This window comes from Lemur catta, chromosome 21 (genome assembly GCF_020740605.2).
Source record: "Lemur catta isolate mLemCat1 chromosome 21, mLemCat1.pri, whole genome shotgun sequence".
In the NCBI taxonomy this organism is placed as follows: domain Eukaryota; kingdom Metazoa; phylum Chordata; class Mammalia; order Primates; family Lemuridae; genus Lemur; species Lemur catta.
In genome coordinates, this window is record NC_059148.1 from 30,898,096 (window position 1) to 30,924,603 (window position 26,508).

Genomic DNA, 26,508 nt, shown 5'->3' on the forward strand with positions numbered 1-26,508 from the left:
AGAACCTCAGCGTGTCCGGGGGCCCGGCGCCCACCAGGCGGGTGTGTGAGGACGAGGCTGTTTCCGGTGTGGCAGAGGTGGACAGGCACGATGCCGGCCACTCTGGGCACTAGGGTCCCCCAGAGGGACGGCGAGCCCCCAGTGCTCTGGGTCCCAGAGGCCGACAAAGCCATTCAGTTCTGGGCATCCCCGTTGAAGTCCCCATGTCCCCCCCGCCCCGTGTCAGTTGCTACCCTTGAGCGAGGTCATCAGCCTCCCCAGCTGCCTCGCTGCAAATCATCCCTGTTCTGTTTTTAGCCCACGGCAGCTCAGAAGCCAAACTCCGCTGGTGTCTGAAAGGGTTTTTTCCTGACATTGAAAGCCAGGCGGATGACAAAGGACGCGGACTCCGGAGGCGGCGGGCACAGGCTGCTGCCGGCTCTGCCCCGCCCCGTGACCCTGAGCAGGCCGCTGCCCTCTCTGGCCTCGGTTTCCTGAGCTGTGAAATGGGGCCGCAATGACAGGCTTGACCTCTGGGGTGTCGCGAGGGCTGCGAGACAAGAGCACAAGGCGTGTGCTGGGTCGGCCTTGGCGCCATCACACCCGGGATAATTTCCGAATAGAACCAGCAGTGTCCCGCGCACCCGCCACCGTCTGCCGCCCACGGATGCCACAACCAGCCCACCCTGCTCCAGGCTCCAGGGAGGGGTGCAGACCACCCTGCCGCCCCCTCCTAAGGAGGAAAATAGACACAGAGATACTGTGTGTCTTCAGGGAGGCAACGTCCTCAGGAGTCCGAGCCACACGGAACTGAAAGGTTCGGGCCACATTCGAGGGCCGGGGCCTGGAGATTGGGACAACAGAAGCTCAGGGGGAGACGGGATCGGGGAGTTGCCAGCCATGGCGGGTTCCTGAGGGAGGGCAGCGCGGGGAACTCAGCAGGGAGCTTCTCGTGGGTGGAGGCGGAATGTCCCCCAGGAATGACTTTTAGTCCTGCGCTTGGGTGCAGCCCCCATCCGGCCCCGGTGTCCTCTGCCGCTTTGCCGCAGAGTTTCTGGGGACCCGGCAGGGGCCTGGTCCACGAGCTGCTCTGGCCGAGCCCCCGAGGCCCTGGAGTCCTGCCTTCCAGTTTCTGGCTGACCCGGGGGCCAGCAAGGCACTGTCCCGTGGGTCCCCAGGGTGTGGCAGTGAGGAAGGAAGACGGCCACGACCTGCCCACGGGCCTCCCTCCCTCCATCCGCGCAAACCCCGCAGCGTCCCCAACGTCCTCCACGGCTGGACCCGGCCTCTCCTTCCCGCTCACGCCTCTGCCTGCTGCAGAGCCGCACGGTCCCCAGCTGGGAGGGTTTTGCCTTAAAATGCCCGGGTCCCCCGGGCTGGAGGGCAGCCGCTACGCACACACTGCCCGCAGCGACCTGGCAGCACCCGCGGGGCAGCCCGTGCCCCGGAGAAGGCGGCGCTGTGCCCCCCACCTCGTCCTCCACATGGAGCAGCACCCACGGGCAGGGCGCACAGTAGGGCCTGCCTGCCGGGCGTGGACCTCAGTGTGGGGCCTCCCGCCCGGCCCCCCGGAGTTTCAATCTGGCTGGGGCCCCCACCCCCTCTGGAAGGTGCTGGATGAGTCCGGGGCCTGATGGTGACCCCTGCCGGGCTCCCGGCCGTGCAGGGACACCCCACTGATTAGGGGGTCTCAAAGGGGAGGGGTGTTTGACGTGGGGAGTATCAATCATTCCAATTCCAGTGACGTGCCCGTGGCTGAGCAAGTTTGGGACGTCCGACGGTGGGGACTTGAGCCTGGCCCTGTCGCAGACTCTCGGGGAAGCCAGAAAACAGCACATCTCCACGGAGCATTTGAGTCGGCGTCGGAAGCTAAGGAAGCTCCCTCCTCTTCGCCGACCCCCGCCAGCGGCACCCAAAGGGAAGGTGCTGTCACGACCGGGAGCTTTGTAGGAGCCACTCGGGCCGCTCTGGACCCCGCCAGGCCGGCCCTCCGCGGAGCTGCCGCCAACAGGCCTGTCTGTGTTGGCGGGTCCCGGCATGGGTTTGCCAGGGTGACTCACCGTGGTTTGGCTTGGAGCGAGAACCAAAGGCAAAGCGCGGGTGAGAACCCCTCCCGCAAGTCTAACCCCGTCATCTCACGGGGCTTCGCAAACAGTAATTAAGTTTCCCAACTCCTGGCCGTGTAATTATGCTCCTCACATGCAGGGAAACTGAGGCAAAGACACCTTCGCTTTCTCAGCTTTGTAATTGGGCCCCCCCGGACTCTCTTGTCCCGTCTAACCCAGAAGCAGGGTTCTTATCCGAGGTGAACGGGGAAGTTTTCTACCGAGCCTGGCGTCCGGATCGGACTCCGCCTGCCCTCTGCCCCGCGGCCTCTCGGGCCGTAGAAGTGACGCGTGGGCAGCGGCGAGCTGGAGCTCCGGGTCCTCGCAGTGTCCTGTCTGCGGGCGCAGCGGCTGCTCACCTGCAGCCAGACCTGTACCCAGGCCCTGAGATTTTCTCGAGAAGGTGAGAGCTCTGAACTTGATGTGAAATACGGTGATGCCTTACAGTCCACGAACAAACCCAAATTTCTTTGAAACACCGCAGAGTCCGAACAAAACGTGTGGGGCGTGGATTTGGCCTCTAAGACACGCGTGTGCACCATGTGTCTCGAGAGCACAGGCCAGTGGAAATGTGATGAGAACCCACATGTGACTTCAAGGTTTCTAGTAGCAACTTTGAGCAGAACGCATGGATTTCAAGGCTTCTAGTAGCGACCTGGGCGTGGGGCCGTGTGGCGATAAAACTTTATTTACAAACACGGGCGTCAGGGCAGATCGCGGGCCACGGTGGCTGGCTCTTTACTTCTCTGATGAAATAGCTTTCACATGAGTAGAAGAACTGCGCAGACATCTGGCCCGGTGTTTAAATATCATGCTGAAACACAGGCGGAGACGCCGTACGCAAAGGATTTGCTCACGAAGACTTTGCCTGTTTCAAACCTGCTGCTATCTGAAGGCTAATGTTTGCAAAGACAGTCACGTTAGTGAGGATTTTTTCAGTATTTCTGTTGACTAGCTGTTGACTGCAGCAGGGAGGTTAATGCAGTTGACTATTAACTTAGTCTACCCGTTTTAAAATTATCTGACCATTTTTTTTTTAACTATTTTTTAGAACTGGGGTGTGCGTAGCATGTTTTCCAATTTTGTTGCAGTGAGTCTATTAACGTTTGTTGCAGAACCCTGGTGCAAATTCCCCTAATTTGAATTTATATGAAGGGCAGCCCCTGGGCATGTGCTGCTCTTGCTGTCTCCCCACTATACACACACACACACACACACACACACACACACGCACACACACGCACACGCACCATAAGCTGTTCTCTTCTGTGTCCCTGCGTGTGGGCCCCGGGCTTAGTATGTGGCAGGCACCCCCCACACGTGCATCCAACTCACCTGAGCTGAGGACGTGTTTGACCTCTAAGGTGGAGAAGGAACCTGCTTAAAGTCCAGCAGTGGGATCTCGGCGAGACGTCAGGCGGCACTTTCTGATTCCAAAGGCCGAGTGACGCTGTAGTTTGCGGGGGCTCTTTTCTCTGGGAGTTTGTCTATGTGTTGCATTAATAGCTAGTCGTGTGGGCTGGTGTAGACCTGGTCCTTCAGGAAGCAGGAGGAGGGAGCAGAGGACATTCCTGACATCCTTCCAAACCTGGGATCTGGGATCTGGAATGTCCTCTACAATCATGGCATACGCTTTTTTCCATGTACTGCAACAAGCACTTAAAATTCACGGTCACTGCGGCCTCATGGCTTAATAAACCACATCAAAAGCATTTTGGGATGATGCTTTTCCTCCCTGAAACCCGAAGCCGTAAGTGCACCTGCTATTACGCTGGTAATTAAGCCACTCCCTGGCCCGGTGGATACACATTCAAGCTGCCGAAATGTGGCGGAACGGCTGCCCTCTTCAGTGGGGCCCTGCTGGCCTGGCCCCTGTGCTCCCCCAAATGCCTCGTTCCTAGTCCAGCAGATTCTTCTGGAAGCTGGGGTGGGACGACGTGCGGGCGGTCAGTACCAGCCTCCGACAGGCAGACGGTGGCTTGGGAATGTCACCCCTCTGGCTTCAAACACACCCATTCGGCAGCAACTGAGACAGCGAGCAGCTCACCAAACAGTGTGGTTACCAAAGAGATGGTTTCCTGGGCCCTTGCTGGGGACAAAGCCACACCTGTCAAAGTGCTGCCACCCCCAGTTTACTTCCTCGACCGGCCCCCGGAGGACTGAAGTCCTCTGCATGACAAAGGATGAAGACCCCACGTGTGCCCGACCACCCTCACGCCTCCTGCCCTGCTGGCCGAGGCCCCGCTTTGCGTAGGTATCCGCCCTCCTTTCTGGGGCTCCCAGGGTGTGTCCTCGTTGGTCTGGGCCAATCACAGTGGTCTCACTCCCCTCGCCTCACATGGGCATCATACAGATGTGACACAGGTCTGGCCAATGGGATGAAAGAGGAAGTCGGTCGTGGGGTTTCTGGGAACAGTTTTCATTTTTTTAAAAAACAAAAAATCATTGGGAATAAAGGACATGTGATCCCTCTTTATTTCCACTGAACAAATACTGATGGTGGGTGCGATGGCTGGAACACAAGCAGCCATTGCAAGGGCAAGAGGGCAGCTGGCCAGGACCAAGCCCACAGGCCGAAAATGGCAGAGCAGATGGAAGAAGTGAGTGTCAGTCCTCCGTGAGGTTTTGAGCTGCCAAATAAACCAACTCTGGAACTGTCCTCGCTGTAGACTTCTCATCCTAGCAAGTAACAGTGCTTACAGCCTAACGCACAGAGAAATGGTGCATAAGCATCGCTCAGATTCAGTGGCTTTGGCAACAGTTCAGCAAAAAATCCATGAATTCTCAGAGAAACACCTTTCCTAGGCAAAAAGTAAAACACCGGCTCTCTCGCTCTCATGCTCAAACCCAACTGCTCTAGCCCGAGGGGCAGGGAGCCGAGAGGCACCAGCAGATACAGCTGTATGTGGACTCCCAGCGCGAACTTTCCATAAACAGAGCAAACCCTGACACCCAGAAGACAGTGGTTACTTTGTGTTTGCCTAGCAACCAGCAGGCCCCCTTCTCCTGGCCGGCAGTGCCCAAGCTTTCTTTTGGGCAACCACCCTCCCTTTTTTAACTTTTTTTTTTGAGACAAGGTCTCACTTTGTCACCCAGGCTGGAGCACAGTGGCACAATCGCAGCTCACTGCAGGCTCGAACTCCTGGGCTCCAGGGATCCGTCTGCCTCAACCTCCCAAGTAGGTGGGACTACAGGCACGCACCACCATACCAGCCTAATTTTTCTATTTTTTTGTAGAGGCAGGGTCTCACTATGTTGTCCAGGCTGGTCTCGAACTCCCAGCCTCAAGTGATCCTCCCACCTCGGCCTCCCAAAGTGCTGGGATGTGAGCCACCGTGCCCGGCCCCCTCCATAATTCGCAGCACAGTCAGCACAGGTAGGGTTAATTTCTTCCCGGCTAATCAGGGCCCCTCACCCCTCTGTAGATACTGAATAGTTCAGAATTAGGCATGAAGCCTAACTGTGGTCCTTGCAAGATAGCCGGACACAGCCTGGACCACAGCTGAAGCCAGTGAATTTCTGTCTCTCTCTCCCTCTCTCTCTCTTTTTCACAGTCTAGTCTAGTTTGGTTTTCTGTCCTACACACCCCAGAGTCCTCAGTGAGAGAGGGACACCGAGCCAGACCCCGACGGGGACTGGGTTCAGGCTGCGCACTCTCAGCACCGCCCATCAACACTGACACACGTTTATGATTTATCAACACAGTCGGTTGTGGTGGTGATGATGTTTTCTATAATATTCCCTATTTCCTTCCGGTAACAGAGTCCCTCTTTCTTCTTAGGGAGTCGTGCCAGGCGGTGCAGATGAGGGTCTGTGCGTGTCCCCCGACGCCCCCCACAAACACCCACCCAAAGATGGCCCAGACCACGGATTGTCGGGGCAGAACTGACCCCGCCAGGGCAAGCGATTCAGGGGCAAGCACAGGACCAAGGCCTGTGCCCGAGAGCTGCCTTTCCTGTCATAAAACATGAGGCTGCAACCCGCACTGTCTCTGAAAGACGGCAGAGAGTCCTGCCGGCGTCTCCGATCTAGGCCAGGCAGAAGGAAAAAAGTTCGCGAAGGGCTGGGGTTGGCATCTGCTGTCAATGCAGCAGCGGGGGCCGTCCTGGAAGCGGGTCCTGCCCAGCTGAGGACGGCTGGACCCAGCTCCTCCTCTGACTCACCAGAGACCCCCCGGGCAGGCCAGGGGCTGTCAGCCGCTCGCTGTGGTTGAGTTCAAGGAAGACGGGACGCTACACGAGTCCAGCAGCTCTGCGGAAAAGGAAAAGACTCGTGAGTGATGCTGTTAGTAAACCATCTTGACTTCTAGCCAGACAAGACAAACGAAGAATTTAACAAAGAAAAGTCAACTGACCAGAAAGTCTGCAGACAAGTTAATCCCACACGGCTAACGTTATGTGCCAGACACGGTTGTAAGTGTTTAACACGAGTTACCTCACTTAATCCCTACCCCAAACATCATCAAGTGGTTGTTACTGCCCTCATTCTACAGCAGAGGAAACAGGACGAAGCTCAGAGAGGTTGAGTAACTTGCCAGGGGTTGCACAGCTGAGGACAAGGGTGAACCCACACACATCAACACCGCCCATGTGGTGTTTCCCCCGCTCCTTCCCCAGCATCTGTGACTCTAAAGAATCCCTTTGAACACGAGGAATCAGAATATTGAGATGACAAGAAAGCGGCAGAAGAAGAGAAAAAGGCCATAAACCACAACTTGATGATCCCCCCGGCCGAAACGGGATCCCTCGCTGAAAGTCCCGGCACCACTGCAGACATTTACTGCGTGCGAGGACATCTGCCACACAGGGCCTGGTGGCACAGTGGCCAGAGTGGACTCCGCCCCTGTTAGCCGGTTGGCCTCGGGCTTGCGACTTAGACGCCCAAAGCTGCCCCACCCCGGCCCCACCCTTCACCTCTGAAATGGGAACCTTCCCCCGACCTGCTCCCTGGGGCAGCCGTGAGGACTCTGAGTTGTTTCACGTCAGAGGCTCAGAACAGCACGTGCCACACGCCCACTCCGCTTCGGCCCTTGTTAGCTTGTTTATTATTTACGTGATGCCACTGCCAGCGAGTGTTATTGTGCTCCTAACCTCTCCCGTCCCCACACCCCTGCCCACAGATGTCACGTTGCGGGGCCTCTCTTCGCTGAGTTCTCGCCTTCCGGTTACACTATATTTCAGCAATCACAACGGTACCGTTAACTGAGCACTTACTGCATGCTTGGTGTTGTTAACACTTCCCATGTGTTAGGCGTCATCCTCACTGTGCCCTGTGAGGCCCCATTTTGCAGATGAGAAAACTGAGGCAGAGAGACCAGGAGATGCTCATCCCAGGCCGCACGGCTAGAGGGTACAGAGGGGCATTCGGACCCAGGCATCCGGCCCAGTTTTCCCCCAGCTCACCACGGTTTGGCCGCGTGGCTTCAGACTCAGAGCTACGTGAGGTCATTCTTCCCGCTCCTGTTGAAGGCAGGGCCAGCTGCTGGGCCTGCTTTGTCCCTGCAGGAGCAGCTGCCTGTTAAACCCCCGGCCCTTCCTCACCTGTGCAGGGGCCGCAGGCCGTGGTGGGCTGACCCCTCAGCCCCCATATGGTAGCCCCGGCTCCTCAGGACACACACAAAAAAGGGTCCCAGCGTGCAGGAGCAGAGCCAAAGGAAACAGATGGGAAGGTGCATAATTAAATCAGCACAGCCCGAGAAGGCCGAGAAGCAAAGCGTTTATGGCAAAGAATGAAGTTTGAACGCCTATAACGGGCATGCATTCCCAATAACCGGTCCATGAAGCTGTCAGGAATATAAACACACACCAAAATAAAACACACACTCTCTCTCTCGTTTCATTTTTGCTGGGATTCTGTCATTTTCTTTTTTCATATATAACTCTTCAAAAAACAGCCTAGGACGGAATTACAGGTTTAAGTGCTTTCTGCAGGGCCAGGTCTGCCCCGGGTTAAGGGTCAACTGGCCTAGCCGGCATGCAAGTCTTCCTGTATTTTAAACAGATAACCTCGTTGACATTTGAAAGGATTTAGATAGAAGGCCGGCTTTGTCATTTTAAAAACTATCTATCTATCTATCTATCTATCTATCTATCTATCTATCTATCTATCTATCTATAATGTTTGCTGTTGTGTATTGCCCGTTATGTATTGCAGTTGGTGCTGAGATAAAAGGAATCCTGTATCTTTAAATGAGGAGGAGCCGAAGGCGGCAGCTTGGGCAGGGAAAAGGCCAACGCTCTGTGCAAGAGAAGGAGTTTAATCTAATTTAGTTGGAGGGTGTCTGTCTGCAGTGTTGTTTTTTGGAGTGTGGGAATAGCGGAGGGAAGCTGCCCCCTTGAATGGTCCCCCCTGCGCCAGGAGCAGTGGGGAGCCCCTCCACACCAGTGATCCAAAGCCCGGCCTTGAAAGAGGATTAAAGAAATGCTCTGATTTGCAATTCACACTAATGCGCCCCGTGGAAGCTTTGGTAATATTTCAAACCACATTGCAAGGGAAGTGGCCTTAAAATAGCTGCCCGAATTGTCTTGGAGCAACGCTGGACACCCCAACGCACCCATTTTAGGATGGGGGTGCTTTTGGGGTCTGTTCCTCCCCTGCCTTTTTCCCCTGCTCTAACATCTTACAACCAGTGTTTTTAGGCGTAATTAAAACTTTTGTGCCTGTTGAATTTGTTGCAACTTGCATGGCCTTTCTGGTGGTACCAACTGTTTTCTTTGCAGAGAATCTCTTCAGATGACTAAAGGTGTTTTCCATGGAGAAAAAACGTGGGGGGCCCGAGGGAGCAGGCCTACTGGGTTAGAAAACAGACTTCTCCTCGCATGGTTTGTATCTGATAAGTCTCTGCAGAAACTTAATCCCAAGATGAGGTCAGAGAAAATAAGGCTCACCCGTGTCAGACTCCTGCATGCCAAGCAATTATTAGTAAACAGAGCAGTTTTCATTCTTACTTGAAGGCAGAATTGGAAAAGTCCCTGACTAAATATAAATATTGATGACATTAGCCGGCGAGAGAGGAAACACAGGAATCGTTTCACTGGATGTTCAAACTTGCATGTGCCAAGAGATCATTCCAGTGCAAGCCACTGAACCACCTTCTGTCCTAAAATTCACCAGCATGACTGTATTTCTTTTTAAACTTTGCTCGTATTCCACGAGTTTGCTCTTGCCATGAGCTTGTAACGTGCTAAGCTGTGGTTTAATTTCTTTTCATTGTGGAAAGCCTCCGCACTTTTTTTTTTAATCTTAAAGAGATTATTTGGGTTTTCTCTAATCCCATGTCAGAAAACCTCGCACAATGCTTACAATTTCCCTTTACGATTACATAACAAGAAAAGATACAACTTTGATTTTTAGCAATATCCATGTCCAACTACTTTATACTTTTGACTTGGGGAGTTTAAATGGAATGAAACTGGGCCTCTCTTTCAATTCCCTTCCACTTCCAAAAATATTTAGTTCCTGTTCAGAGCACTGCCTGAATCCTGAAATATTCCCTTCCAAAAACCTTCTACTTTCCCTGGTGAACATCTGCAAGAACTTCAAGGTAGATAATGTCTCCGATATATGTACATATATATATATATTTTTTTTAGGTGGTTTGGGTAAAAAAAAAATATTCCTTGTCTCTGCCTGTTATGTGAAATCATGTTTAATTATAAAGTTTCATTAAAAACCTTTGCTCAAAATTTTAGAGCCCTAATAAGATTTCCATTAATTTAAACATATCACTATTCCCACGACAGCTCCAACGCTTTCTTTTTCCTCTTTCATCCATGGTTAAATATGTAAATAAAATGTCTAAAGTCATTCTTCAAAGAAGACAAAAGAAAAAAGAGCTGAGGGAAAGACAGCCATAAAATTCCTCCCAATTCCCCATAACATTTGCCAGAGGGGGGCCGGGTGCCAGCCGGAGCCGAGCAGCGGGGGACCCGCGCTCCTCGGCATCACACATCTCAAATCCCACACACAGGAAAAAAAAAATAAAATAAAATATCTTTTCAGTTGGAGCCATCAAAAGACCCTTTTCATTTATTAGTTACAAAGTTATCTTCCAGTTGCTGATTTCTCAGAACCCTCATTTTTCTATAATAATGTCTATTTGTTGGTTTCCATCTCAGCTGGACAGAGCCAAGCACTTCTGCAGACATTTTTATAAATAAAAAAAAAAAGGAAAGAAGAAAGCAATCTCAAGTGGTTATAGCTAAAATAATGGGTCTGAACACGGCTGAATTAAAATAGCACATAAAAGATCAATTAGGAAGCACTTTCTGGAATAGCTCACTCCCAGCGCCTGGCGTTTGGCGGTCTTACCCTCTCACTAAATATTCCCAATAGTTTCTAAAGGAGAAAAACAAAAAAGGAAAGGAAGGGAAATGGTTCTTGCAAGAAAGATTCTGGAAAAGCCAAGTGACGTCTGCTGAATATTTAATTTAAAGGTTTTGAAAATAAGTCACTAGATTAATAATTTTCTTTTTTAAAAAACCCCTATCATCATAAAAATGGTAGACTTTTTTAAAAACTTGCAAATTTTCACTGGGGGAATAATGACACGGTTGAAGGCGGTTGTTCGGACTGCATAGCCTCCACCTTCCTTCCCACTTTCTCGTCACCCCAACTTCCCCCAACACCTCCCAGTGGGTGCCTGGGGACAGGGCCAGGGGCATGGGGGGCTGGACGCATGAACCTGCCTATGAATTCGGGGATCTGGGCAAGTCTCAGCCTCAGTTCTTCCGTATAAACGTCTGATGGAGGGAGGAACGAATGGGTATGAGCGAGGACCCAGGTTTCTCACAGAGGGACAGTTGTACGACTTGTTTTAATTAGAAGCCAACAGTCTCAGAGGAAGTGCTCCACTTCTGCCACGGCGTGCAGAAGGCTCGTCCGGGGAGGGGAGGTGCCTGGAGGTCCCCCTCCCCTTCCTGGGCGCTTCCTAGAGAGCTGGCACCGCGCACAGCGTCCCCCACTGCGGGGACCCATCCCGCTGCTCCCAGGCCCGGGGACAGTGGCCAGCCAGAGCAGGCCCCGCACAGATTTCCAGGGATGTGTGCACCTGGGGGCGGGGGAAGGGGCCGGCGTCCGAGGGCCTGCTCCTCTGACCTCTGCTCCCTAAGAGGGGAAGGCCCCCAGCCTCCCCTGGGAGGCAGCGGGAGATGGAATACGTGACCCTGGGAGTTGCAGAACTAAAAACGATCCTGACCTCCAGGGCGTCTAGGAGGAGAGAGAGCCGGCCACCCCCGGGGGCGCTGGTCATGCAAGAGTCAATTCGGGGTGCGAGGGGAGGCACCTGGCGTATTCCTGGGAACGGCGAGGCTGGGGGAGGTCGCGCAGTGCGCACGCCCCGTGCCGCGGGAGGAGCAGGAACGCGGAGGGGGCGCCCTGCACGAAGTGACCTAACCGCGGACTGGCCCAAACCCGAGGGAGTGAGCTCAGAGGCTGAGGCCAGGACGCCCTTCCCCACTTGCTATGAAAACCAGGTGGCGCGCGTCCCCGCCCCCCGGCGCGAGCTGGGGTCCCCGCGTCCCGCCCCGCCGCACCCCAGGCTCCGCAGCCGCTCGCGGGGCTGTAGCCCAGGAGGGCGCCAGCCGGGCAAACCGCTCGCCAGATAACATAAATACCCGACGAGCGAATGACTTCCTACAATAAATAAACCCAGCCGCCCAGAAGGAGCCACCAGCCCTGCGCGGTGCGAGGCCCCTCGGCTCCGCGGCTTGGAGGGGCGGGGGTCACCGCGCTGCAAGCCCAGCTCCGCTTCCCGCGGGGACAGGGCTGTTAAAAGTCCCAGGAAGCTTCCTGCCCCTCCCCCTCCCCGCCTCCTCGGAGGAGACCAAGGAAGAGCGGCCCTAAAATCTGCACTCCCGGCGCTCCTCCCCCTGCCCTTAGCTCGTCCCTTTGAAATTTCAAAGGAAACCCCTTCCCGGAGCCCCGGGAAGACGCAGGCAGGTTTACAAGCTAAGGGGCCACTTTATGGCCAAGGTCATAAAACGCAAATCCCACCTCTCTTTGAAAGCGCCCTCCGCCCCGACCCACCGTAAAAACGAGAGAAGATGCGCCCCCAACCCCCACCCCCCGCCACGGACCACCCCCACCCCCTTCTCCCACCAGTCCCCGAACTTCCCGTAACCTCGGCGTCCTTGGGGTGCGGGGACCACCCCGGGGGACCCCCGGGACAGGGGGCGCAGGCGGAGAAGGCAGCGAGAGGCAGAGTTGGAGGCCGGGCAGAGAGGGCGAAGAGAGGCGGGCGGGACGCCCCGGAGGGCTGCGGGCGCAGAGCCCCGCACGCCGGGCGGGGGTCCCGGGCCGGGCGGGGGCCGGGCGGGCGGGACGCGGCGCCCCCCGCGGGCAGGGCGGCGGGCAGGGGCTCGGCCCCGCGGGGCGCGGGAGCGGACGGCGGCGCGGAGGCGGCGGGGCGGCCCGGCTTTCTCATGCAAAGCAGCGGCGGGGGCGGGGCGGGCGGCCCTGGGGCGGGGCCTGTCACCGCTCGGCTTTTTTCCCCGGTCGCCTGTTTGCGAGTCTTCTCATCCCGGGACGCAAACCTCGGAACAGCTGCCGGCTGGGCCCGGCGAGGCGGCGCAGGGAGGGAGGAGCCGCCGGCCGCTCTGCGCGCGCCACCTGGGCGCTGCAAGAAGAGGCCAAAGTTTGCCGCGGCAGTGAGTTGGAGCCTGCGCTCCGGGGGCTTCTCTCGCTTCCCGGGATTGTTTGCAAACTTTGCTCCGCTCCCCGGCGACCCCCAACTCGGCGGAGGCCGGCGCGGACTGCAGAGCCGGGGGCGCTGTGCGCAGCGCCCGGGCCAGGCTGGGCGGGCATGGGCGGGGGCCCGAGGAGGGGCGGACAGCCGGGGCCAGCAGCCCGTTCCCGGGGGCGGCGGCTCTGAGGGGCGCGGGCCTCCCCGCGAGGGCTCTGCAGACGCCACCATGCCGCGCCCGGGCCCCCGCCTGTGGCTGGTCCTGCAGGTGATGGGCTCGTGCGCCGCCATCAGCTCCATGGACATGGAGCGTCCCGGCGACAGCAAGTGCCAGCCCATCGAGATCCCGATGTGCAAGGACATTGGCTACAACATGACCCGCATGCCCAACCTGATGGGCCATGAGAACCAGCGCGAGGCGGCCATCCAGCTGCACGAGTTCGCGCCGCTGGTGGAGTACGGCTGCCACGGCCATCTCCGCTTCTTCCTGTGCTCGCTGTACGCGCCCATGTGCACCGAGCAAGTCTCCACCCCCATCCCCGCCTGCCGGGTCATGTGCGAGCAGGCCCGGCTCAAGTGCTCGCCCATTATGGAGCAGTTCAACTTCAAGTGGCCCGACTCCCTGGATTGCAGCAAACTCCCCAACAAGAACGACCCCAACTACCTGTGCATGGAGGCGCCCAATAACGGCTCGGACGAGCCCACGCGGGGCTCGGGCATGTTCCCTCCGCTCTTCAGGCCGCAGCGGCCGCACAGCGCGCAGGAGCACCAGCTGAGGGACGGCGGGCCCGGGCGCGGCGGCGGCTGCGACAACCCGGGCAAGTTCCACCACGTGGAGAAGAGCGCGTCGTGCGCGCCGCTCTGCACGCCCGGCGTGGACGTGTACTGGAGCCGCGACGACAAGCGCTTCGCCGTGGTCTGGCTGGCCGTCTGGTCCGTGCTGTGCTGCTTCTCCAGCGCCTTCACCGTGCTCACCTTCCTCATCGACCCGGCCCGCTTCAGGTACCCCGAGCGCCCCATCATCTTCCTCTCCATGTGCTACTGCGTCTACTCGGTGGGCTACATCATCCGCCTCTTCGCGGGGGCCGAGAGTATCGCCTGCGACAGGGACAGCGGGCAGCTCTACGTCATCCAGGAGGGGCTGGAGAGCACGGGCTGCACCCTGGTCTTCCTGGTCCTCTACTACTTCGGAATGGCCAGCTCGCTGTGGTGGGTGGTCCTCACGCTCACCTGGTTCCTGGCCGCGGGCAAGAAGTGGGGCCACGAGGCCATCGAAGCCAGCAGCAGCTACTTCCACCTGGCCGCCTGGGCCATCCCGGCCGTGAAGACCATCCTCATCCTCGTGCTGCGCCGGGTGGCGGGCGACGAGCTCACGGGCGTGTGCTACGTGGGCAGCATGGACGTGAACGCGCTCACGGGCTTCGTGCTCGTGCCGCTGGCCTGCTACCTCACCATCGGCACCTCCTTCCTGCTGTCGGGCTTCGTGGCGCTCTTCCACATCCGCAGGGTGATGAAGACGGGCGGGGAGAACACGGACAAGCTGGAGCGGCTCATGGTGAGGATAGGGGTCTTCTCCGTGCTCTACACCGTGCCGGCCACCTGTGTGATCGCCTGCTACTTCTACGAGCGCCTCAACATGGACTACTGGAAAATCCTGGCCGGGCAGCACAAGTGCAAAATGAACAACCAGACCAAGAGCTTGGACTGCCTGCTGGCCGCCTCCATCCCGGCCGTGGAGATCTTCATGGTGAAGATCTTCATGCTGCTGGTGGTGGGCATCACCAGCGGGGTGTGGATCTGGACCGGCAAGACCCTGCAGTCCTGGCAGGGCGTGTGCAGCCGCAGGCTGAGGAAGGGCCGCCGGAAACCGGCCAGCGTGCTCACCAGCAGTGGGATTTACAAAAAAGCCCAGCACCCCCCGAAACCCCACCTGGGGAAGTATGAGATCCCTGCCCAGCCCCCCACCTGCGTGTGAACAGGCCCCGAGGGGAGGACCTGGGGGGGGGGCAGCGGGGGCCGAAACATGGTGCTTTTTTTACAGTTGGTTGGTTGGGTTTTTTTTTTAAAAAAAGAAAAAGAAAATAGATAAAAAGCGTTTACCCTGAAATTCAGGATGCTGGGGTACACTGAAAGCAAAAATGTACGGAAAGGGTTTTGTTTTGTTTTGCTGTTTTTCCACGAAGGGAAGCTCCGGTTCAGTAGCCTCTTGTGTAACCGATTGGTGGTAAAGTAGTTGATTCAGCCCTGGAAAGAAAACTTTTGTTTAGAAACTCCCATAAATATACATCTCTGTATACTGGAGTTGGTTTTGCTACTTCTATTTACAAACAAGAGGACAGATAACTTCTTTGCAAATTAAAGAGCCTCCAGTGGGTTAGCAAACGAGCCATCCCCGGGGGGCGCCTCAGGAAGGGGGCTGTGTGTTGCAGGGGGGAAGAGAGTGGAGCTGGGGTGCATCACACTCTGGTGGATTTGGAGTCACTTAACATAGACTCCGGCCTCCAGTCTTCACAAATGCTCTTTCTCCAAGACAGAAACCCCCACCAAGCCTAACCCTTGTGAATTCAAATGATGTGCAATACATTTTTCCCCTCTTTCCATGAAACTAAAAAGAGAAACAAGTATTTTGCTGTACATAAAGACAACAAAAGAAATCTCCTAACAAAAGAACTAAGAGGCCCCGGGGCCTCAGAAACCCTTTCGTGTTACATTTTGTGGCTTTTTAATGGAAACCAAGCCGATGTTATACATGTTTGGACTGATTTGTGGAGGGGGGGGGGGGAGGAGAAGGATCTTTCAAAAGTACCCAAAGGGCTTATTGACTCTTTCTATTGTGAAACAGCTGATTTCCATGAACACATCCAGAAGCACTAAGTCGGTCTCCTGCACCACGCCAGGGAAGAGTGGTTTCTGCCCGTGTACATGTGTAATATATGATATTTTTCAAGCTCCACTATTTTATTAAAAATAAAATATGTTCTTTAGTTTGCTGCTAGCCCGTGTGTGTTGCGAGGTCGCCTGCCCTAGGTGTGGGGAGAACAGGGAAAACTTCTCCTTCTGCTTTTTAGGCGAATCCTGGGTGTGCATCTCTGGCTGGAGAGTGCTGGTCGTATCTCCATGAAATCGCAGCTGGGTGGATTCTAAGGTTGGTGGAATAATTCCCCTGTGGTTTTAAGAGGAATTACAATCAGGCAATGTGTCAAGTTGGAGCTACTTTCTGTGACCGGTGCTAGGTAGACGTGAGGGCTTCGCTGTAGGCACTTGGTCAAGGAGAGACTTGGCTACTAAGTGTGGCTACACTCATGGGCCTGGATTAGCCTCTTCTAATATCTTCGAGAGAATGGAGCCAACCGATTAAGAGAATTAAATCAGTAGTGTTATTTGACCTGCTGGGGTCAGACTGCACCTAGACAGAGCTCTGTACATCGGCCGCTGGCTTTGCAGCCACTCTGGACCGCAGGGACGTGTTTACAAGACAGATTATGGGTCCAGACAACAGAACGTATCTGCTAAGGGCGGTGAGTCATCGAGGAGAAGTTGAGCAGCTTTGGGGCTTCACAGCGCCCAGTTCCCGTCAGGGGTTTGCTGCGAGCTGGGCAGCTGTCGGGAGCTGGAGCAGGCCCAGGTCCAGGCCAAAAGGCACAGGCGAGCTCGAGTTCCAACCAGCAGGGCCGAGGGCACGGTCCAATCACGCTGCAATGGGGACCTACAGGACAGGCCATGCTGTCCACGGGTCATGGCCTGGTCAAGCTCCAGCTTCGACCAGGAGCTCCTTGCTGGGAATGCCGGTGGCCTGCAGGAGCAAGGAGATCCGGGGGTTTCAGGTCAGGTTCTAAAACTAAAATACCAGCTATGTAGGTGAAGCAAGTTATTGTAAAATCCGGAATAGCTTTCGGTGCATTAAAAAAGGATGAAGAAAGGTTTTAAAAATGCCCACAAGTAAAAATATAGTTGTTGATGGTTCTCACCCAGCCCCCCAAAAAGACTATATAGAAATATGTATGTACCTGTATGTGTGTGTATATAATGTGACTGTTAGTTTGGAACAGAGCTTTTGAAAAGCCCGGAAAGGTAACGTGGCCGAGTGCTGCTGGAACTTCAAGGCCAGACACAAATGCAGCGACATTGGGTTCTAGAATTCCTGGACTAATTAGCTACTTCCAATCCACCGTATTCAGGTGTGGAGACTTTAAAATTTGGTCCTAAGGAAAGACAAGTTCAACAACACATGTAAGAGCCTTTGCTGTTGTTTAGCCCAGACTGTGTTTCAGGGCACATGCCTTCCAGAAACGACTGCTCTTGCTGACACATGTCAAGGGATTTGAACGTGGAGTGGGCTGGGTGCAGGGGCAGTTGAGCAGGGATAGGTGTAGGAACAGCCGAAGGACCGGGCCCACCGCCCCAGATCTCTCCCGCCCCTGCCCCTCTCTCTCTCTCTCCTTTCTCTCTCTCTCTCTCTCAGCTGAAATCTGACCCTAGGTCACATACAGACAGTGAATTTTAAGAGAAGCAGCAAGGCTTAAAAGTTAGAAAGCCAGGGGGAAAAAAAAGAGAAACCCACACAGCAGGACTCCTCAGGGTTTGCAAAGCAGTGCTGCCTGCCTTAATTAGGAGATTTCCCAGCGCTGAGCCCAGCCTCGGGCTCCGGAAAGTGGCACCTGTGTTGGGTGGCAGGTCTGAGTGGCGAGGTCATAGCTAAAAGGAGCCCCTGGAGGTGACTGTCCAGGGTCGCCCTCCATCCACACCCGCTCTTTCCTTCCTTCGTTCCTGCACCCCACATGCAGCCGCTCAGCAGCTTCTCCGCGCAAGGGCCGCGGCTGCGGGGAGATCACACCTGGCGAAGGGGACCCGCGTGGCACGTCTTGTACACGTTCTGTCATAGGTCGGGGGAGCTGTCCCAAAGGTGGAAGCGTGTCCGCTGTGGCTCTACATGCCGGCAGAGCAAAGGATTCAACACACGTGGCTGCGTGGCAAAGCGAAGCTGGACAGTCATGTAGCCGCGAGAGCGGGTCCAGCCAGGGCGTGGAAAACCCCACGAGAACCTAGACCGGGTCTGGCTGGCGGTCCCCGTGAGGGCCACCCCCTGCAGAGTGCCTCGGATGCAGCAGTAGTAACTACAGGGACAGCAGCAACAGTGACAGCGGTAACGGTGGCAGCATGGCCTTGGATCTTGCTGTGTGCCGAGCGCTTCACTGGGACTAGCTCGCTGGGTTACGGCAGGGACCCATGAGGCAGGGGTCTCGTCAGCCACACTGTACGGATGAGGACCCCGACACGCAAGAGGTTCAGTAAATGCCCAGGGAGGGTCACACAGCAAAGTCAGAGCAGGACAGGGGACAGCCAGTCTGGTAATAGAGCAGGGACCACCAATGCAGTGAGCGGTCATTGAATGAATGAATGAATGAATGAATGAATGAATGAATGATAGCTAAGCCCTTCACACGTACTCAGTCCTGTAACAAACTTCGGGGGTACTGTGGTCATTCCCATGTTATAGACGAGGGGTTTGGAGCACAGAGAAGTCGAGTCACTCACCCAGGGTCACGCAGGCAGTCAGCAGAGAGCCCAGAGGGCCACTCCGGCTCCAAATCCACACGTGTGTGCACCGGGCTCTCCCACTCCGTGTCTGGGCTCCCAGGACTTACATGGATTAAATCATTTCGTCTCTGCACCACTGCCACATCTGTGCTCCAAGCGAACGCTATGCAAGGTCATATGGCAAAGGGCAAAGGCCACTTTGCCAGCCCGGGAGGACAGAAGTGAGGAGGCCGCCACCAACCGCATTTTCGTAGCAGGTGGGCGGCGAACCGAGGGTGTGGCAGCGTGGATGCGGGGGTCGTTGGGAGGCGCCCAGGAGGTGGAACCTTGATTTGATTTGATTTTACACAAAGAGGGAGCAAGAAGGGACGGTGGTCAGAGAGGACCACAGCACATCCGACTCGGGTGGCAAAGGGACATTCCCCAAGGCAGGAGAAAATAATCAGTGGACGGCAGGAACGGGAGAAGCGTGTTGGTGGGGAGGGAAGATAAATGCAGCCTGGGGGTGTCTGGAAGATTCTGCCAGGTGCAGACGGTCAGTCGCAGCCCGGGCCACAGACGAGCAGGAGGTCGTGGCCACAGCAGGTGCAGGGCAGAGCTGGGGAGGTGTTGACATCAGGTGGTGGGTGGGTCTCTCCAGGGACAGGGGAGGGGCCGGGTGGACAAAGAAGAGGCCACAGAGGGAGCCGTGCCCAAGAGCGGTCCCCCGGCCACCTGGGCTCTGGTTTCTCACGTTTGCAGTAGGAGGACTGCTTGGAGGAGGGGACATACATCGTCTCACCCAAAGCCAGCATGCACGCTCCAGACAGAGACGGGGCGGACGCGGCCAGGGTCCCACAGGGGCGTGTGGGAAGGGCGCTCTCCCCGCCCCACCCGTGCGGTGGTCTTCAGCCTCCGTGTCCTCAACGCCACCCTGGGGCCACCCAAGCACAGTTAAAGTAACCCCCCCACCCCGGGCTGACAGTCTCAAATCTCCTACCAGCAGTTTTGGGGAAGCTGCTTGGAGACAGAAAAACAGGAGAGAAAAATTAAGAAGTATCCTCGAGGCAATAGGTCTTCCCCCGTATTCTAGATCATCTCTCAGGAGGAGGAGAAAGAAATATGGAAAAGAATGACAGATGGGAGCAAAACCTGGCGCCTACCACTGAAGGGAGGCGGAGAGACAACATCATCTGGAGCTGAACTGTCTCTCGCCTGTACCAGGCCCTGGTTTCCAGTGTGACCCAACAGTGCCCAAGCCACCTCCCCTCGGGCGAGTACGGAGCTCTCCTGCCTCGGTTTCTCCATCCATAAAATGGGCGCGATCAGGGTACCTACCCCACTGGGCACCACTCACTAACAGCGAACACGTGCTGAACGACTGACTATTCCACGCTCGACTGCTTTCAGTGTTCTGTGGTCATTCATTCATCTGCTCCTCCTAACGGCCCGGGAGACACGTATGAGATTAAATGCAATCCCGTGTGTAAATGCTGCTCGGCGTACAGCACTTGCTCCATAAACGTGAGCTATTTTTACGTTGATCCCCCTCCCCACGAGAAAGTTAAACCCACTGAGCTAATGAGTACCCGTCTTTAAAGAGGATCAGGTGGGGTTTTTTTTTATTCATTCCCCTCCTCTTCCAGAAACACTTTCCCCAATGCCGTGTTCAGGTTCTGCAGAATACCCGCTGATCTTTCAAGTTTAAAAGGCAGGCACAGTTCCTCCACAGCAGTGAAAAATATCCTCCGTCTCTCTCTTTGAACTCAATACCATCACAGCCGACTGCCCGGGAACCCAGGCCCCGGGCGCGGGGGACGCCTCGGGACGCAGGTGGCCGCGACGGCGGGAATATGGAGATGGCAGGACGGTCGGACTTCAGGGGAGCGCTCGGGGCCCGCGCGGGCAGCGTGGCGCGGAGAGCGTTTTCATGTTTTATTGAGAGTGTGAAGGCCAAGCTGGGGGGAGGAGGGAAGGAGGCGTTTGAATTCCGCAAAGAATCGGTTTCGCTGCCGAGGTGAGCCGCCGTAATTGGGGACACTTCTAGCAACAGGACGCTCTTGGATCCGACACAATGCCCACCGCCCCGTCGGACTTCTCAGGAGTCACTGCGTTTCGCTTTGTTGTTGTAAGACTTTATGATTTTTTTTTTATTTTTATATAGATGCATAGGTACCAGGCTCCCTCCTTTGGTGTGAGTGACAGGACTCTGGCAGCAACCCTGCGACACCCCCACCTCCTCCCCAGGCGCCGGTGGCCCCACGGGGCTCCCTGGATGGGCTAGGGGGTCCTCAGGTGGTCTCGTACAGCAGATGTTCTCAAAGGGAGCACTTTGTGGCATTTTGGGGACTATTTGCACTTGAAGGGATGGCCTGGAAACCTATCCCAACAACGTTGTAAGTATTTTAGGCAGAACTACAAAGTCGTCAACCCTGACAGATGATACATCAGCGTCTGCTTTACCAAGTGGGCCATGGTGATTATGGGGTGCAGGTGCCGACTTTGATCAGCAGTGACAAGCTCCCCGGGCTGGGGCAGCCCTTTCCCTCCCGGCCACCCCGCACCCGCCCCCCACCACCACCCCCAGGGCAGCAGCACCTGTGTACCCACCCCCCAACCCTGGTCTCCCAGCGCTGTTTTTACCTCTCATAAAACACTTGGATTTTGCTGGCTTCGAGTAAGTACAATTATTCATTTGCAAACTGCCCTTCCTCCTGCAGCTCATCCAGAGCAGCCTTACTGAAGTTGGGTCAATGTCACCCAGGGTTTTTTGGATTGCAGGATCACAGCAGAAGGCTTACACGCGAATTTTTTCTCTCCAAGGGACTTCAAGCAACAGGGAAATAGATGCCAACCTGCGTTTGCAGACAGGGCACAGAGCAAAGGAACCTGACTCTACCGTGCTGTCACAAGGGTTCAGGTGAACAAAACAGAAACAACCAGAAGGACGAGAGTCTGGTTATGAACTTTGCCGTTCTCCGGATGTCATGACGGCAACCGTTTCTCTCCAGCCAGCAAAACCCGGCACTGCAGCCGAGTTCTGAGTGTTGGGTACACAGAGAGAACTAGGGACAAACACATCAGAGAGGAAAATGGCGGCATGCAAAGTTGGAAATGTGGTATTTTTATTTCCTACCCACCTCTACCTTCTATCGGCTTTATTCTTTCCAAGGCAAAATCTTCACACATGTCCTAGGGGAGGAACTAAAAACAGGGAAAAAATGTAAGCTAATCCCACCGGATGAGGGATGTGCACATGACTCAGTCTGGTCAGAGAGATGGGAAGCGAGTTCTCCCAGTGGGACAGAAGACTAGGGGTGCACAGGTGGGCATGAGGGAAGATTCTGGGAAAGACTTTGCTTTGTGATAAAAAGGCAGATGGGGAGGAAGCATGTCCTTTCTCTGCACAGAATGTGGTGTGTGAGAGTCATGGTGGAGCTGTGGCAACCATTTTGTGACCATGAGGCAATAAGGCCAGTATCAAAGGCACAGCTCTGAGAGGGCAGGTGCAAAGCAAGAAGGAGCCAGCTCCCTGAGGACTTCATCAAGCTCCTGCAGCACCAGGATTTTGGGGATTTGAGGTAACCCACTGCCTGTATGCCCCGGATGTCAGCAGGGTGGATGTTCTGTGACTCTTAGGAAAACGTATCTGATACAACTAGCCCAGTGCTTCTGAAACTTATCGTGCACAAAAATCACTGGGGCTCTCCCTGCAATGCAGGTCCTGACTCAGGAGACCTCGGTGGGGCAAAGCTCTGCGTTTGTAATGAGCCCTCAGGCAATGCCGACGCCCTCGGTTCTTCTGACCCTTTGGAGTAGAGAGGTCCTAACCGGCCACCCACCGGAAGTCGGAAACTCCTCCACTCTCTTCCTGGCTGTGATTATACGGACTTATCAGGGCAGCCCCACGTGGGTGTCAATAAAGATATTTCTTATGTTGAGTTCAAACCTGCTTCCTTGTGACTATTTCCTGTTAGTTGGAATACAGTCTCACATAACAATTCTAATTCATTTTCCCTACGAAAGGCTCCTTATATATTTGAAGTTGAGTATTTATGTGCTGCCTGGATCTTTTTTGATTCTTAAAAGTGTTGCCCAAAGAAGTTGGTTTTTGACTGACTGTGCTCAGAGTGTGCTTGCGTCGGTCTGAGTTCTTGTCAAGGCAGGGTGGGCACAAGTGGGTGCAACTCTCCAGGAATTGTCCAACCAGGTGCTAGCAGTGCGCTCCCTGGACACCCCAAAAACATCATACACAATAATGGGGTGCTAAGGACATTTTTGTTAAAGCCAGGAGCAAAACGAGGCTGTCGGCTGTTACTGGACATTACCCCCGACACACTAAATACACCATGAAGTCACAGAAGAAGAGGAAAGAGAAGGTAAAATCACTGGAAACTGTCATTATTAGCAACTGTCGGAATTGAAAAGAGAATTAGCTGAAAACAGAATTGATGAGCTTTTGATAAGGAGACCAGGACAAAACATATCTACAAACATCAGTAGCTTCCTTGTACTCAAACACCAGCAGAAACCAGTTGGAAATATAAAGAAAATAAAAGATCACATTTGCAATACCTCCAAGAAGCATACACTACCTAGAAATTAAGAAGTGTGCAAGCCCTTTTGAAGGCAGTGTTAAGACGTTACCGAAGAACATAAATAATTGGTTTAAATAATTGGAAAATCACAACATGTACCTGGTAAATATGTCAATGATCCCCCAGTTAATTCCTAAAAATAATGCGATTCCAACTTAAAATCTGTATATTTGTGGAACTCCACAAAACAATATTAAATCCATCAAATGTGAGCAAATATTCAAGAAAAATCCGCACTACCTAAGACAGCATAAGTGTCAAAGTAGACAAATTAATGGAACAAAATATAAAATCCAGAAAGAGCCCCAAAAGCATTTGGAGCTTTATTTGAAATAAACAAGAAAGAAGGGATTATTGGATCAATAGTGTTGAGGTTTGTTTTAGATTTGGAGGAAGTTACATTAGATCTTTATCTCACATCTGTCCTCAAAATATATTTTGGATCATTAAAACATTTACACGTAAAAATGCTATTACCATTAGGGAAAAAATGTTATCTAAAATTTTCATTCAATAGAAAGACAACGCTGGTAAATGTTTTCTATAAACCATCAGGAAAAAGTCTTCTTAGCATGACCTCAAGGGCAAAACCATTTTTAAAAATCATGATTTGACTACATAAAAATGTAAAATTCCATAAGGCAAAAATGTCAATTAGTTAAAAGTAAAAAATGCAAAATCTCCATAAACAAAATTAAAAGACAAAAACGGTAGCTTCCTGCCTGGGTCTGTGAGTAGGCAACTCAAGTGAGGACAAAGACTGAGGACCCACAAACCTGTGGAAAGACATTGAACCTCACCTACGGTAATCAAGTGATGCATGTAGAAAAACAGGATTATTTTTCGATAACAGATTGGTATATATATATTTTTTAAGGCTGACAATACCTCAGTTTGGATCTGACGTGGAGGAGGTGGAAATTTAAGCAGCCGTCCCTTTCCGGAAAGCAATTGCAACACACACCTCATGCACTTTGCAGTGTGCGTATCCCTTGGCGTGGCAATTCCATTTCCGAACAAACGCTGTCTTCAAAATTGGGAACAGCTTAAATGTACACCAGCAAGCTGACTGTTCAAATCCATTGTGGTAAATTCTTAAAATAGAATATCATGGAGTCATTAAAGTAATTATGTAGAACGGTGTTATTAACATGGGAAAATGGCCACACCCTGTTACTAAGCAGCTGACACTCGCCCGGCCGGGCCGGGACAGCCCTTCTGGTTGTTTGTTTGGCAAGTCTTCTAATTGGTCCGTGCCCCGTACCAAGTCAGCTGTTAAAGATTTTGGATATTCCCCCTGCTCTTCACTGAACATGGCGAGCTATGTAATACGGCTGTGCGGCAAATACCATTCCACCATTGTAAACTGTGCGTGTATCCTTAGAAAGACATGCAGTGTTTACCATGGTTACCTACGTTTGGAAGGATTACGGATATCCCTTCTTCATTCATACTTTCTCGGTTTTAGTTTTTGGCGATAAGCGTGTTTCATGTAGACAGATGATGGATAAATTGACAGATAAATGATAGGTAGGTAGATGATATAGCTAGAGAGATGAAAGGTAGATAACAGATTGATTGATGGATATTGCCAGGCTATAAAAATACAATGGGATAATCACCTACTTCATCCAAAATCAGGGGCTGCAAATTCCAACGCCCGCCCAGCCCAGGGAGACAGGGAGGGCGGCGCGTGTGAGAACAGAAGCCGGAAGTGCTCCAGGATGCGGTGCACACGCACATGCACACGCACATCCACACGCACATGCACACACACACGCACACGCACACCCACACAACGGCTCCCACTGCCATCTCAGATGCAGGCACTCCGTGATAACAGAAATTCTGAATTTTTCAAGATAAACCAGAAATCTTGATTTTGGGGAGGGTCAAATCCCAGGCTTTTAAATGTAGACAATTAATTAAAAGTTCTAGAAACACTGTGAAAAAGCAAACACCCCGTGTCTGTCGGACCACTGATACAGGAAAGTGGACCCCACACTGCGGTCTGGCCTGAAGGCCAAGTGGGTTCCTGGCTTTGCGCGGGAAAGAATTCAAGAGCCAGCTGACAGAGTGAGGGAAAAGCAAGTTTACTGAGGTAAGAGAAGAAGAAAAACGTGGCTGCCCATAGACGGAGCAGCAGCTGTCTCAGAGCCACCGACAGGAGCACTTCGTGAGTTTCCGAGGCCTTGTCTCACACCTTCTATTTCATTTTATGCCAAACGGAGGGAGGGTTATTCGCAAGATTTCTGGGAAAGGGCTGGGGAGTTCCTGGAACCGGGGGTCCCTTCCCTTTTTAACCCATACAGGGTAACTTCCGGGAGTTGCCATGGCGTGCGTGAACTGCCGTGGTGCTGGGGGCAGTTTCTAGGAGACAGAAAGTGGAGGCTGCCCCAAGTATCCCATGTGCTGACACAGCTGTCAGGGAGCCCACCTAGATTGTAGAGGAGGGACACCAGTCTCCACGGCTCCAGCAGAAGAGTGGCCAAGGGCCGCGTGGCCATCGTGGTCCCCGCCGGGGACAGGGTGCCGGCTGAATCCACAAAGAGAACCGAGCAGAATCGGCGGCCTTTCCTCTCCCACCCCGGACGCCCCATCTTTTGTTTTCCCGTAAAATGGCAGCACAAGTGCTCTCTAGGTAGGATAATTTGCTCCTTCCTGCCAGAACGATCCCGCCCCAGTCTTTGGTGGCCGACTTTTCACCAGACGACCTTCTCCTTGAGAGAGGCTGCTTTGGAGCAATTTTGCCCAACATGCTGACGGTTTGGAAGCCACTGGAAGGCTCCGGATCTGGTCTCCACGTGGACAGGGGGACACTTTTGTGGGCTGAGTGTGTTTATGCCTGGAAAACCTGGCTTCCTGTGTCTAAGGGGGAACAGGTTTAAAAGACCTCATAAAAAAAAAAAGGCTCAAAGGGCCCTGAACATCAAATGGCTCTCCGAGGGCAGCAGTGGATGAGTTAAGTGTAAAGGAATCAGAAACATAAGGGTTACATTTCCTCGCAGATACACAGAGGTTATAAATTAGGGGGAAGAATCCCGTCAAAATACGCTCTGGCATCTCGCCAGCACTGAACACACTGGAAAGAGGATTCGGAGATGGTGGCCGTACCTTGTGTCCTGTCTCCTCGGCACGCCCTGCCCGCTTTGCAAGGTTTATTTATTTTTCAATAAACGGCAGAAGACGTATAGATGGGGGCGGGGGGGAGGTTCTCATTAAAGTTTCAGAGTTTTTTAAATTTTTCTTCCCTAGAGATGGCCCTGGATGGGGACCCTGCACAATCTCGTTTCGTGTTGGTTTTAATTGAGATTTCAAAGAGAGGACCGGGGCTTTTATAGCGTTCGGTATGTTTCTTATTTAGATTAAGGGTCCAGGAAGCACAGAGCTCGTTAAGTTGGGCCTGGCCTCCCGTTCACCTGGCCTCAGAGATTTACGTTTGGTCGTGAATGGAGCAGATCCTCTCCCCGGCCTGGAGAGCGAGACAAAGACGGAGAAGCCACGCTGCTTAGGAAATACGCGAACCTAAAAACAGAGAGGTGGGTGGGAACGATGTTCCCGGGGACGTGTTTAACCACCCGAGACTGCAGAGATATAAACACGTTGTTTGTTGTTCTTTTAAGGTTTT

General features: G+C 53.9%; 1 protein-coding gene and 1 long non-coding RNA gene across 2 annotated transcripts; one reads left to right on the plus strand and one right to left on the minus strand.

Annotated features, from left to right (window-relative positions):
- Nucleotides 1-233: 233 nt before the first annotated feature.
- Nucleotides 234-9,626, minus strand: LOC123625764. Its single transcript, XR_006730643.1, has 3 exons — nt 6,248-9,626; nt 3,420-4,173; nt 234-2,980 (listed from the first exon to the last, which is right to left on the minus strand). It is a non-coding gene; the product is annotated as an uncharacterized LOC123625764 (long non-coding RNA).
- A 3,352-nt stretch (nt 9,627-12,978) lies between these two features.
- On the plus strand, nt 12,979-15,743 carry FZD10 (frizzled class receptor 10). Its single transcript, XM_045534297.1, has one exon. It carries the CDS (start codon nt 12,995-12,997, stop codon nt 14,738-14,740), a length of 1,746 nt encoding a protein of 581 aa, XP_045390253.1. The 5' UTR covers nt 12,979-12,994; the 3' UTR covers nt 14,741-15,743.
- Nucleotides 15,744-26,508: the final 10,765 nt, after the last annotated feature.